Source organism: Lethenteron reissneri, chromosome 53 (genome assembly GCF_015708825.2).
Source record: "Lethenteron reissneri isolate LAM-NWPU_2019-01 chromosome 53, ASM1570882v1, whole genome shotgun sequence".
NCBI lineage: Eukaryota > Metazoa > Chordata > Hyperoartia > Petromyzontiformes > Petromyzontidae > Lethenteron > Lethenteron reissneri.
The window spans coordinates 3,762,471-3,777,430 of NC_083831.1; the positions used below are offsets into that span (position 1 = coordinate 3,762,471).

At 47.3% G+C, this 14,960-nt stretch overlaps 1 protein-coding gene across 1 annotated transcript in view; it reads left to right on the forward strand.

The window, feature by feature from the left end:
* The window catches only part of LOC133356331 (mirror-image polydactyly gene 1 protein-like), a 36,954-nt gene extending 35,270 nt beyond the window's left edge, over positions 1-1,684 (forward strand). Inside the window, exon 9 of the mRNA XM_061573800.1 lies at positions 882-1,684. Within this exon, the coding sequence (XP_061429784.1) occupies positions 882-1,113 (232 nt within the window). The 3' untranslated portion in view covers positions 1,114-1,684. The remainder of the gene's footprint in view (positions 1-881) is intronic.
* The last annotated feature ends 13,276 nt before the right edge of the window (positions 1,685-14,960 follow it).

The following is a 14,960-nucleotide window of genomic DNA, read 5'->3' on the forward strand; positions in this document are numbered from 1 at the left end:
GGGCCTTATCTGATAAACAAATATAGTTTATGCTAATTGATTTTTTTACCCTTCTATCTGGCAACAAAACTGACACCTTTTTTACGAAGAGTCATGTTTGCATAGACCACAATACCTGCAGTCATAATGCAAAAAAAACATAACTCTGATAATGTATGCACTGTCCTTGAAGTTGATTGGTCCACACCCGAGACAGCTTTCCTTAGAGCCTAGTCTCACATGGGTTGGACCAGATGACGCCAAAAGGCGCAGAACTCAAAGACAATGTACCATCAGAGTATGAGAGCTCGGGGTAAGCATTTGAGGTTCCAATGGTGTAAATATAGTTTAATATAGTAAAAACGCATCGGCTCAAAGGCCTGGTTCTCAGTCAACTGACCACAACAACAAGAAGCCCACTTACGACTGAAGCCTCAACGACGTCACCGGGCTAGCTACCAGGTACGATGTCCACCTCGTCCGAAACCTATTTGGCGCTTATTCTTAGGTTTTTTCGGAAAAGTCACGTAGGTAAAAATGTAAAATGTAAATTAATAAAAGTTAAATAAAATAAAAATAAAATAAAAATCACGACGTTTCGGAGGCAACACAAGCTTCCGTGAAGACTGAAGCTTGTGTTGCCTCCGAAAAGTCGTGATTTTAATTTTATTTTAATTTTATTTAACTTTTATTAATTTTAATTTTCGATTTAAAGCTTTCGTGAATGCAGGGATTCATCTTCTTGGTTCTTTCATTCTACGTGACTTTACCGAAAGAACCAAGAAGTTTAATTGTATTTTTTTACCTACGTGACTTTACCGAAAAAAACCTAAGAATATGAATCCTTGCAGTCAGGAAAGCTTCAAATCGAGAACTAATTGTCGCTGTCTCGCTCGCACCAGCAGCTTCTGCAGCTCCGCTTCCCAGGGTCACGCTCGGAGCGCCCAGGGGGTCGAAGGGACCGCCGCGAACGAGGCAGCAGCGCCGCCTGACCCCTCCAGCGAGGCCTGGCGTAGGAGCCACAGTCTGTCCTCTCGTCTGGAGCAGGCCCTCTCCGAACGCATGGGGCTAGAGGCTCGGCTCAGGCGAGCGCTGAGTCTCAAAGCCGAGAGCGCTGCCCATGCCGACAGGTGACGCGTCCGAGTCGTTGGCGTGCACGAGTTGAAGTCATCGCTTCGTCTCCACGGTGGCCGTGGATCTCGAGAGAGAGAGAGAGAGTGCGCGGCCCCCCGCTTTGGCTGCCACTTGCACCGTTCGTCTTGACCAGCAACGTTCATCACCCCTCGTAACGACGACGATGGTGTAAATTACCCATGCCCACTCACCCTGAAGTTGCCGTCTTGTGTATACATTCAGCGACCAAAAACCGACGTCAAGTGAATGATTATGAAGCTATCTTAACAACACAACGACAAATGTACTAAAAAAGCACAGCTTTTTGCGCAAAAACAAATCAGGGAACTGCTGATGGTGTTTGCATAATGCACAAAAGGCCGAGTCCATTTTGTGCACGTTTCTAACTGATGTTGTTGTTGTTGTCTCTAACTTGCGTTTTCTCTCATGTGCTCCTCTTACTGCCGGCACTTCCCAATGCCAAATTCCACGCGTGCATTTCCAAACTTTGCGAACGCCTCCAACTTTTGTTCCACACTCGTCGACGTTCACGTTTCCGATGCCCTACACGCCATACGCCTGGCAACCCTGCACCGATTGGAAACTTATTCTTAGGTTTTTTCGGTAAAGTCACGTAGGTAAAAACATTAAAATTAATAAAAGTAAAATAAAATAAAAATCACGACGTTTCGGAGGCAACACAAGCTTCCGTCTTCAGGTGGAACCGTCACAGCCACGATAGCTGTATCAAGTTAAAGAGCGATTACAGGAGCAACCACTCCGTTTATATAATGGTTGGCTGTGACGGTTCCACCTGAAGATGGAAGCTTGTGTTGCCTCCGAAACGTCGTGATTTTTTTTTATTTTACTTTTATTAATTTTAATGTTTTTACCTACGTGACTTTACCGAAAAAAACCTAAGAATATGAATCCTTGCAGTCACGAAAGCTTCAAATCTAGAACGATTGGAAACTTTCCCCTTGGAGCATCACGGTTGTTTGCAAAAGGAAGCCGAGCACATGACACTTCACGACATCAGTTTCAGGTTATTTTTAATAACCCTGTGAGCCAAGAGGCTCTTAAATTGGGTTTCATCAACGCTTATAAAAAAATAAAAATAGCTAGCAAATCGTAATCGTAATATAATTTTTTAAAGAAAATGTTATTTATATATAGATTATTATCAAAATGCACGCTGTATCTAAAAAATACTCATTTAAATCTCGATTTAAAGCTTTCGTGACTGCACGGATTCATCTTCTTGGTTCTTTCGGTAAAGTCACGTAGAAGGGAAATAATAAAATAATACAAATAAAATATTTTATTATGTTTTATTTTTATTATTGTATTACTTCCCTTCTACGTGACTTTACCGAAAGAACCAAGAAGATAATTTAAATCTGCCATAGACAATTATAAAGCAGATGCAACCTCAAACACGATGGCATTGGACGACTCGTCATTATTAAAACACAACGTGAGGTTAAGCCCCGATCGGCTGAGCAGCACCACGTCTGGCAAATAGAATCGAAGGGCTGGATCGAGAAACGGCTGCCAGCCGAATTGGCCGCGGATTTCGAATTGGTACAAAAAAAGGCAGCGGGATGTGAAGGCGGGGTGGGATTGGGCAACGGGCAGAGGTTAAAAGGGCCGATAATTGGGGCGGGGGGGAGGGTGTAAGCTTCTGGTAGTCGTTAGTTGGAGTCAGTGGCGTAGTAAATACATTATCAGCTTAGGGGGTACCGGCAATCGGTCAGGTGGGCCCCCCCCCAATATTTGATTTGTCTCGCACAGTCTAGGCTGTTATCTAAAGCAGTCCTTAATTCTAGATTTGAAGCTTTTGTGACTGCAAGGATTCATATTCTTGGGGTTTTTCGGTAAAGTCAGGTAGGTAAAAAATTAAAATTAATAAAAGTAAAATAAAAATAAAATAAAAATCACGACGTTTCGGAGGCAACACAAGCCTCCGTCTTCAGGTGGAACCGTCACAGCACGCTCGCTGATACAGCGAGACGGAGGCTTGTGTTGCCTCCGAAACGTCGTGATTTTTATTTTATTTTATTTTACTTTTATTTATTTTTATTTTTTACCTACGTGACTTTACCGATAAAACCCAAGAATATAAAGCAGTCCTCTCGATTAACAGTGACATCGATGGACGGTTTTTCGGTTAACGTCTCCCCTCCCATGCGACTGACGTTTGCATTTTGACGATCGCCACGTTGACGTGTCGCACGCGGTCGCCGATTTCGGCCAATCCGCGCGCTCTCGCGTGCGGCTGGGCCATGCCCTCGGCCAATCAGCGACGCCCATTTAAGAGCGTTTTATACTTAGAGCGGCCATTTTAACACGTCGGTTGTTGCGACCACAGTCATCCATAATAGCGGGTTTTTGGGTTTACGCGATCTAACCCCAAAAAAAAATCTGCATTATCGTGGAAGTGGCAACGGCTGTCTTGCAAACTCAGTGATTTTTTACTTATTTTTCAACTAATAAGTGATTTCGATTAACAATTATTTCGGCCAAAAGCAGTTCCCGCGTAACAGATTAAAAACGTTCGCCGAGGGACAACGTGCATTGCGGCTCCTCTCGCTGAAACACGTAAATTGAATAACTTTTTGTTCTTTAACACCGTTGTTGAAAACCTATATCTTGTTTGGCTGTCAAAGGGAGCCCTGCAACTCGTAACTTTGCCCCCCCCCCCCCCCACGCTGTCAGCCATGTGACCGCTCACGATCTCGCGTGTTTTGTGCCTATTGCTGCGTCGTCAATAAACAGACAGCCGTTTTAAAACAGCAACCCCAGCCGCGTGTGCCGCTCTCTCTTCTCTCTCTTTTTTTTACGATCAGTGGAAACAAGAAGATGCTCGGTGTAGTCGGCACTTTGCTTCGTTCATCATTTCGTAACATTTTTTTTTATTTTTTTACTTTGCTTTATGTAAACCCCCACCTCTCGCTCACTCTCTCGGTCACTCTCTCGCTCACTCTCTCGTTCTCTCTCGTTCTGCACGCAGCCCTTCTCGCAGTCCGACGGCCTCCGCTCTCTTCACCCTGAGGCGGTAACATCGTCCGGCGGTAGCGGGGGTGGCATTTTGGGGCCGTCCATAAATGACGTCACGCACCTAGGGGGGTGGGGTCAGACATTTGTGACGAAGTCTGACGAGGGGGGGGGGGGGGGTTTGAGAAATGTGACATCACATCAAAATGCGCAGCTTTAAATAAGTCTTGCCGACACGTTCTACTTAATTAAATAGACTTTTTAATAAATGTATTCTCCTACAACATCAGAGTGCAGCGCCACATTAAATACGCACTACAATGACAATAGTCTAAAGCGATTTGAAGCATCTTATTGGTTCTTTCGGTAAAGTCACATAGAAGGGAAATAATAAAATAATAAAAATAAAACATAATAAAATACAATTCTCACGAAATTTCGGCCACAACGCAAGCATCCGTCCTCAGGTGAAGAACAGGTCTGTCGGAAAGACAGCGTCTGAATGAGTTAAAGAACAAAAAAGTCTTTCCGACAGACCTGTTCTTCATCTGAGGACGGCTGCTTGCGTTGTGGCCGAAACGTCGTGAGAATTGCATTTGATTATGTTTTATTTTTATTATTTTATTATTTCCCTTCTACGTGACTTTACCGAAAGAACCAAAAAGATGAATCCCTGCAGTCACGAAAGCTTTAAATCGAGATTTGAAGCATGTTTTATTTGGGGGGGGGCAGAGCTTTGTGACGTCATATTTGAGAGGGGGTCTGACTTTTTGTGACGCCGTGTGACGAAGGGGGACGGGGGGTAAAAAAAAAAAATCCCAAATCGCGTGACGTAATTTATGGACGGCCCCTTTGAGCACTCCGCTGCCACCACCACCGCTGTTGGCCGAGGTGACGAGAGCCGGCGATGCTGTCGTGGGGGACGGGGTGGGGGCGACCGCTTCAGCCGCCCCCCTGACCGCCCACGGCTTTCTCGGGGTGACGTACTGCGGCCCTAACCTGGCTGGAGGCGAGACTCAAAGTGGGACCAGAGCAGTGGTTCTCAACCGGGGGGGCGGGTGGGCTAAGCAGACCCCCTGGGGGTAGCGTGGCAAAGTCGCAGGGGGGGTTTGGGGGGGAGGGGGGACCGTGAGTTGATTTATAAATGTGTGGAATCGTGTCAAGCGTGTGAGTCGTTGGTGGGTAATCGCGCGTGCATCTGCCACAATAAAATAACTACGGTGACATTTGAATCCGCGTAGTATGGAGGTACGTAAATACTTTCCTAATCTCATCGAGGGTAAACAAGGCGGATTTCCAAGAGTAACCAGCCAGCACGAATAGATTACGTCACGCGTGGAGAGCGCCCGTTGAATTTGTTTTTAAACGCTTTTATTTAACTCACTCTGTCTGTTGTTGTTGTTGTCGTATCCTCAAATTTTGTAACTTTATTTTAACCAACTTCCCAATGTGGTATCGACTGCAAACTTCGTATACTTATGTCATACTGATGACAATACTATATTCTATCATTAATATATATATATTTTTAAACCATTTTTTATATGTTATGTTTCGCCTTGGGTCTAATTGTCCACGCTCAACTCACGTGGGCTGTAATTGGCCACGGTCCCATACGTTATAATGGAGTCGTGGAGTTCTGCCATTACTCGTACGGTACATTTCATTAGAGCGTGTTTTAAAAAAAAGTATTTTAAAATATTACTTATAATTCGATGGCACAGTTACTAGCCAGCCAGGATACCTCATCAAAATTGTACAATTGGTTAAAATGTTAACCTTCATCATTCATACATTTTCGTCTCAGAACCATCTTGGGGTCAGGCAAGGGGGTGAGCGGGGAGGGAGGAGGGCGGGCGGGGGGGGAGGTTCTCGGTTTGAAACAATATTCAACAAAGATGGTACAGGACCCAAAAGAGGGCTGGGAAACCAGTGGCAATGAAGGAGACACCGACCCATCTCTCCTGCAGGGGAGCGGGAACGCAACAGCCACCTCCACAGCCTAGCAGCAAACTCCGGGCCACCACCATCAGCAGCAGTGGGCCGACCCTAAGACCGCGCCAGGGAGCCGGTTGACGATTTCTCGATTCGACGGTTCGAGGCCACCGCCAAAATCTTGCCGGGTCCCGATGTGCCCCCCCCGTCCCCACCCCCCGTCCACCAGTTCTGATTGAGCGTCGGACTCCTCCAATGGAAACAAATATTCTGATCGACCGACGACACTTCAGGCCACCGCTCCTTCCCATCGCTCGCCGTGTCACCGCGCCTCGCCGCCCTCGTCGTACACCGATCGCCAGTCCATGGCCCCGTGGCACGCGGGAGGCACGTGGCACGCGGGAGCCACGTGGCACGCGCTAGCCACGTGGCACGCGGGAGCCACGTGGCACGCGGGAGCCACGCGATGTGGTGAGCCACGCCGCAACTGGGACGTGGATGTCAACTTCCTCACCATTTTTTCGCTGCCATTGCATCGCGCCCGCTGAGTGTAAACTATAATTTATCAAACTGCCGACGTTTTTTTTTGTATCTTACCAGGTAGGGCCCACTGAGCTATACGTCGTTCTTTTATTCACAAGTGACCTGGCCGCGAACGATAGCTCAACGGAGAGGCCGTATCCTGTGCAAATGTATCGCAGCCAAATGCTCTAAACGCATAACGTTGATTCTAAATGTGGAGGGGGAAAACCCGGAGGACCCGGAGACAAATCCACCCGACCACGGGGAGAGAGAGAGAGAACACCGCAAACTCCAAATACACAGCAGCAGGCGTCATGGTCGGGATCGAACCCACGACCTCCTGCATACCAGGCGAGGTAGTTAACATCTCATAGCCACTGTGGCTCCCTTTACTTTGGGCCTGGCGTGATGGCTGATGCACATCGATTAGTCGAATCTTGCAATGAGTGTACAAGCCGACAACCGCCAGCTCGTATACCGACAGGACCCTTGCAATCCACACCAATGTCAAGGTTCAATAACATTGATTTTCCCTTGTTAGCTTTTAATGGTGCTTGCTAACAGCACTTTCCCCAGCAGCCTGTGTAGGCTATACGGGTATGCTGAGTCTTTGCCATGCAATGTTTTATTACAAATATTTAGGAGGTCCCTTAACAGCAGTGGACGGGGAAGGCGTTTATTTACTTGCACGCGTGTGTGCGCGCGCGCGCGTGTGTGTACATGTGCACATACATAATGCATCACATTGCCTCTGTTAGACCCATCGTGTCACCTGTACATCGTCGATAATGATTTGTAATTGTGCTGGGAAGCCCCCATACCTGTTCGGTCACCTGTCACCCTGCACACAGCACGGGTGCAGTAAGAGGGATGCATAGCCCAGCGATGAAGCAAATCGAAATCTGCCCAAAAGCAACTGCGTTACGAAAGAAAACGAAACTACTGCCGAAACACGCATTGTTTTTGTCAAAACAACGACTTTTTAAACCGTTCATAGTACATCTATCAGATGCAGGCTATGGCGGATTGTTTGACCATACTTCACCACGATCATCATTACGGGTTAATGAAGAAAAAAGGAATCGAACTCAGGTGACCGGGTTCATAGCGCAGTGCTCTAACCACTGCTCGACCGGCCCCCTACCCCCACCCCCCCCCACCCATAATTAGAAATGAAATAGGTTAAGGCGCAGCCCTGCAATTGCCTTGGTCGCGCCACTGCGTACGGTCGGGCCTCCACTAAGAGGGAGCACGAGAGAGCCCCCCTCCAGAGAGTATCTTCCCCGCCCGGCCGCCTTTATCTCCCTAGTGGCGATGTTTACAGACCGCACCAGGTACTCGTTTGAGGCCCAGGGCCAGTTCAGGTAAAAGTCAGCAGTGTTGGTGGCCGTGAGCGGGAATCGAACTCGGGTGGCCGGGGTTCGTAGCGTAGCGCATACAAAGGCAAAGCTCCCCCGTATGGCCTTAACAGCCTTTTAGGGGCAAGTGCTATGAGCAAGTAGCCCCCATGAAGGGGTGGGTGACCAACACCACGCCCGGCCTCCTTTGTCTCCCCAATGGTGACGTTGACACACCGCACCAGGTACTCATTTGAGGCTGAGCCACACCAATAGCCGCGCCATTCGCCACGCAGTGGCGGTGACGTCACCACGGCGCCTGGTGCCAGGCCAGGTGCACTTTGAGGCCGCCACGTGAAGTGTAGGGACCTCATCTTCTTCGTTCTTTCGGTAAAGTCACGTAGAAGGGAAGTAATACAATAATAAAATTAAATCAGACGCTGTCTCCCCGACAGACCTGGTCTTCACCTGAGGACGGCTGCTTGCGTTGTGGCCGAAACGTCGTGATAATTATTTTATTATGTTTTATTATTTTTTATTTTATTTCATTACTTCCCTTCTACGTGACTTTACCGAAAGAACCAAGAAGATGAATCCATGCAGTCACGAAAGCTGTAAATCGAAATGTAGGGAGCTCGTTGACACGAGGTCTTGGGACAGACCCAGGTGCCACGGGTTGGCTGATGGGCCAGAGTGAGCCATACACACACTGAGCGACGCACGCACCCGATTATAAGACGCACCCTAACGTCTGCTTTCAAATACAAAAAATAGTGCGTCGTATAAATCCGGAGAGGCGTGAATTATGAACAACTCAAACCGCACGGCCACATTTAATTTTTGCAACGACCTTTAATTATGCGTTGTTCGCGTTCTCTCTCTCTCTGGAACACCGCGCTCGATAACTCCGCAATAAATACAGCGCGGGGTCCCACTCGGGTAGCGAGAAGCGAACCACGCACAGCCCCCCGACTCTCCCGTCGTGTCAAAAAGCGGGGTGGGAGGGGCGGAAATGGGGGGGGGGGTGGCGGGGGTGGAGGGGGAGGCCTTTCCCGAAAGCTTTGTCCCGCATCTGAGCGAGTGGTTGGGCAGCAAGCACGTGGCACACGGAGCGTTCGGGGTCGTAGCGAGGTTCATTGTCGTCGCGCGTGACGGGCGCACGTCGCGACCAATCGCCGTCGAGCAACTGGTTGCGGAGACGTCCGCGTGTAAGCGATATCGGTTGCGCGCATCCGAGTTGCATGCAATCGCATTTGCTCGAATGCTGCAGCGGCTGAACTTGGGGGACGTAATAGGGCTTTATAGTACTGTTGGTGGGATATGGTTGCCACCTCTGATGTACCAAAAACTGGAACATGTCATTGTAAGAAGTAGAAGAAACATCCCACAGCACCAGTGGAGGTGGGAACTACATGTGAACGCGTCGACTTGAGTGAGTGGTGTAGTAGTTTTCTTTAACACGGAGGCTTTCGCGACCAATATTATTCATAACCAACGTTGTTGGGTTTAGATCGCGTTCTTTACTCAACTTGTAAATGTTGTGGTTTCACGCTCCAACACACCGGTGGGCTAAAGCAGTGAACTATTTGTCTTTTGTCAACGTGACACTTTTTTACTGATTGGCCGTGTCGGGTGGTGGAGGGTTACGACACATTTATAAATAACGCGATCTAAACCCAAAAACGTTGATTATGAGTAGTTTTCTTGTTACGATGCAATTGACAAAAAACAAATCGGGACTTGTAATGTCCCCCTGGAAGACTGCGAGATTTCCCAGGACAGCAAACGCCTCCTCGAAGCGAGGACACCACCGGGACAAACCTGGCCAGGTGGGCGACCCCTTTAGCGGAACACGCGTTCATCCATTAACGTCATCGAATTGACACGTGGCAAATAACGACGAATCACCACCGCCGCACAGCCTTGGCGCGGCAGTGTCGTTTGCAGGTCGAATGCATTCCACCTCTCGAACCCGATTGATGGGGCCTCGAATGTTGGCAGTGGCGGGTGAAATGCATTTGTGTGCGTGTGTTGGTTCGTTGCAGTTGTGGGTGTTGGTGGGGAGCGGTAGCGTATCGGTTAGCGTGCTGCACTATGAATCTGGTGACCCGGTTTCGATTGCTGCTCACAGCCAACACCAGGCATGGTTATCTGGAGCTGGTCCTAGATCTCCCCTAGGTCGACTCGGCCTCAAATGAGTACCTGGTGCAGTGTGTAAACAATACCACTAGCGAGACAAAAGGCAGCCGGATGTGATGCTGGTCACCCATCTCCTCGTGTACCGTGCCGGCCTTTATAGGTGCTCGCTAACAGCAATTGCTCCGACAGTTTGTTACAGGCTATAGGGGGGTCTTTGTCTTTGATGTTCACCGTCGATTTGCGGCCCTTGAGCCACAGATTCCTCAGCCACGCGTTCTAGCATCGGTCGAAGGGCACACTCGAATTTAAAGGATGGATCAACTATGCAAGACACGCAGCGTTGTGTATACAACATAGTGCAGGCAACAGGTACCCCCTTTGGGGCCGTCCATAAATGACGTCACGCACCTAGGGGGGGTGGGGGGGGGGGTCAGACATTTGTGACGATGTGCGACGAGGGGGGGGAGGTGTGAGAAATGTGACGTCACGTAAAAATGCGCAACTTTAAATAAATATAGAATTGTTATAACAACACTAATTGTTACAACAACACTCCTACAACATCAGAGTGCAGCGCCATATTAAATACGCACTACAATGACAATAGTTTAAAGCGATGTGAAGCTTGTTTTATGGTTTTGGGGGGGGGGGCAGAGCTTTGTGACGTCATATTTGAGGGGGGGTCTGACTTTTTGTGACGCCGTGTGACGAGGGGGGGGGGGGTCAAAAATTGTCCAAAATCGCGTGACGTCATTTATGGACGGACCCTTTTCATGAAGCGGACAATATTCCCGACGGCCCCAAAGCCAATGGGCAAAAAAGGGGGAAATTCCACATTCCACCGGGCGCAAAGTCTGTCCACGGGATGAAAACCCGTTTGCTTCGCACAGTCAATCGGCGCGCCAACTTTATCGACCGTCCGGGATGATTGTGGACTGAGTTGGTTGCCGACTTTGATTTTCATTCGCAGACCCGCAAACGAATCTTTGCTTCCCAATCCCCATGGCTGGAGCGCGCTAATTTAATAACAACAGCGGCAGCGATCATCTACATGGTGACAAATATTACATTGGGGGAGCGGTGGCTGAGTGGTTAGCACACTGCCCTACGAACCCGGCGAGTGATATTTGTCTCATGTTATTTAAGGCTGAGTCGACCAAGTCGAGACCCAGGACAGCTCTCTGTCACACACACACATCGATGCTACGTGTATGACTCTCAATAGTTCATGTATGTGCATATATACGCTTCTGCACGCGTGTCTACACAGCGCAGAAAATGCACGTGTACAGCATATTATGTGGTCCTTTTTCGCACCGTACGTAGCCAACCGTGATAATCGGAGGTGCAGAATCACATGATACCGTGCAGGCAATTTGTAACTCCACTAATAGAGGTTGTGTTTTTGGGAGTGACATCGTGTAAATTATTTACGCGATCTAACCGACCCAAAAAAACCTCTATTGTGAATCATATTGGTTGCTGAAGCCGAGGTGTTAAACAGTTACTCCACTTTTGATTTAAAGCTTTCGTGACTGCAGGGATTCATATTCTTGGTTCTTTCGCTAAAGTCACGTAGAAGGGAAACAATAAAATAATAAAAATGTTAAACAATACAATTCTCACGACGTTTCGACTGCAACACAAGCAATCATCATCTGATGAATAAATAACTCCACTGTTGGATAAAGTGGCGAGGGGGGCGGATTGTTTGACCATACTTCACCGCGCTGGTCGGATATCATTCGCCACTGACGTTAGCCGTGGCCGTGGAATCGACAGCCCCCGAGTGGCGTAGCGCACCACCGCTCCAACCACTGCACCACCGCTCCAACCACTGCACCACCGCTCCAACCATTGCACCACCGCTCCACCCACGCGTACCCAGTGCGCGCGTGAACACGACAGTATACATGACAGTATACATCACAGTATACACGTGGAGGTGTGCGCTATAATGAATTAAATGTATTTGGAACGCTATGTACATACGCGCGCACATGCAGTATATACAGTATACAATTGCAAACTATTGACAAGTGGCTGAAGATTAATTGGTGGTATATTTCTTCGTGCTTATTTATGTTGTCCCGAGAGCGTTTGCGTTTTCCGGGCAGTTGAACGACCGATCCAGTAACTAATCTCACATTTAAACCCACGCTTGATTGGCAGATGATGACGAATGTTATGCAACGTTAGGATTGTACACAACAACGAGAGAGACATCTTCTTGGTTCTTTCGGTAAAGTCACGTAGAAGGGAAATAATAAAATAATAAAAAAAAAACATTATAAAATCATTCTCACGACGTTTCGGCCAGAACGCAAGCAGCCGTCCTCAGGTGAAGAAGTACATGTATTTGGAACGCATTCTTCACCTGAGGACGGCTGCTTGCGTTGTGGCCGAAACGTCGTGAAAATTATTTTATTATGTTTTATTATTATTATTTTATTACTTCCCTTCTACGTGACTTTACCGAAAGAACCAAGAAGAGGAATCCCTGCAGTCACGAAAGCTTTAAATCGAAATTTAATATTTTATTATGTTGAATTTTTATTTTTTTATTATTTCCATTCTACGTGACTTTACCGAAAGAACCAAGAAGACGAATCCCTGCAGTCACGAAAGCTTTAAATCGAAAGTTAACGACAGAGACACCGACACCCAATCCCGCGTGTTGAACTTCTTTCGCATCGTACGTAGCCAATCGTGGCACCTTCTGTTAGCGAGCACCTATCATAGCCGGCACGGAACCACGGTCTGTGTCGCCCCCATGTTTACACAACTCACTAAACTCTGAGTTGACATGTAGGACGGTCCACGGGACAGACTCAGATTAATAACTCGCCAATGACGTTAGCCGCGGTCGGGAATTGAACTCGAAGTGGAGGGATTTGTACATAGCGCGTGGTGCGACAACCATTCACGCCACCGCTCCCTTCCGCCACAAAGAGACAAAGACTCCCACCCCCGTGTCGCCTGAACAGACTGCAAGTGCTGCTATCGACTCGCACCAATGAAGGTCGGCACGGCACGCGAGGGGGTGGGGTGGCCAACACCACGCCCGGCCGCCTTTGTCTTCTGAGTGGCGATGTTTAAACACACACACACAAACCTCATACATATACAAAGCGTCACCCATGCACCATTACGAACTCTTTCTTAGCGAAACTTACAATTTAAATTGGCGTTTGTCCCGTGTTTCGTACATCTGGCCAGCGTGGAAGAGTAGGCCAAACATCGTCTGTAGACCTGTTCTTTATAGCTTTCTCTTAATGTAAAGATATCCGCCAGCAGCTGCAAGGATGCGCCTTGAATTCTGCGCGTAAAAGCTTCGTATTGCTAAACCGGCAGCAATATGTGGCCGCTTTTTATTGGCTGTACCGTCACACTCTTTAAAAAAAACAAAGAACACACATGTCACACTCGAAAATTTTGTGATGAAAATTCCGATTTTATATTTTGACTAAGCGTCCTAGGGCCAGGTTCGAATACACAATTGAACATTGTACGAATCCTAGCCCGACATTTTGCCGTAGCCAGGTTCGAAAATTAGAATGTTTCTGATGTAAACAAAACTTTAGTTTCCAGTTTGGCTTTTGCACCACTTCTATAAAATGGAAATATAAATATGAAAATTAAATTATTTTTTTCACCTCGGATTATTTAGAGAACAAACTTTAGTGGACGTTCGGCAAATTGGTGGTGATTTATTTTACTTATGAGCAAATAATTAACTATAATGGTTGCCAAATGTCCGATGTATTGGCCTGCAGCAACATCGATATGATCGCGGACACGAAAGTCAACACACGCGCGTGTTTACTGATTGGAGAGGTGGCGATTTTCGGCCACATGAGTTCGATTCCCGGCCACGGCTACCCTTGACCTACACACTTCACCATACTAACCCCACACTGACCAGCGAGGTGAAGTATGGTCAAACGAAGCCCCGTGGCCAAACCCGGCGTGACCTTCTGGCTTAATTAACCTGCTCGGCTAAGATAACGGATGCTACCATGAGATCACATTCAGCAGTGGATTGATCAAGGTCTGTAACATATTTTAGTTGTGATTAATTATCATGACATTAGTGAGCGAAGTTGTGCTGATGCATGCGTATACATATGCATAGCCAGTGAGATTTTATTTTTAAATTTAAATGAAAATCGTGCGCTGTACAACATTAAAGGAACACTCCGTTCATTTACATTCATGTGGCTTTTGCGACTGAGATGAAAGAAAGAGTCTAACGTTTCGGGTGAATTGCCTTATTCAGGCAATAATGTTATACCAAGTAGAGTCGTCACAGGATATGTGAAACGCGCTAAAATTAACGATAATAGTGACGATGGTGTTGATAATAATTTATGATGATGTAAATGATAATGATGATTGTGGTGGTGGTGGTAATGTTGGTGATCACGATGATGATGAAACTGATGGTGATAACGGTGTTGATGATGGAATAATGATTCTTGTCTCAGAGCAGAGCCAATGATGTGCAGTGTATGGACGTTAACCAAGTGACCAAACTGCGCTACATGTTTTCTTTCCCTGCAAACGGCCAGTCGACCAAAACGTCGAGATATTTATTTTCTCCAGGTGACAATGCAACATCTAAAACCCCACGTTCACGTCCATATTCTTAGTGAACCAACTATCGATTTTCACTTCAATCTGTAAAAAAATCCCCCTAGATATAAAATAAAAATCAATCCGTTGTATTTCGTGTGAATACACTCATGCATCCATACATACATTACACACACACACGTGCGCGCGCGAGAAATATGAATATGAATCACAATTGAGATGCGGAAACGAACACTGAAGATGAATTCCGATGCTTTGACCAAGTTGACACAAACTAACGCCACTCGGAGGATGTCTCCGAGTAACGATCTGTGTTCAACTGATGCGCCACCCCCCTCCGTT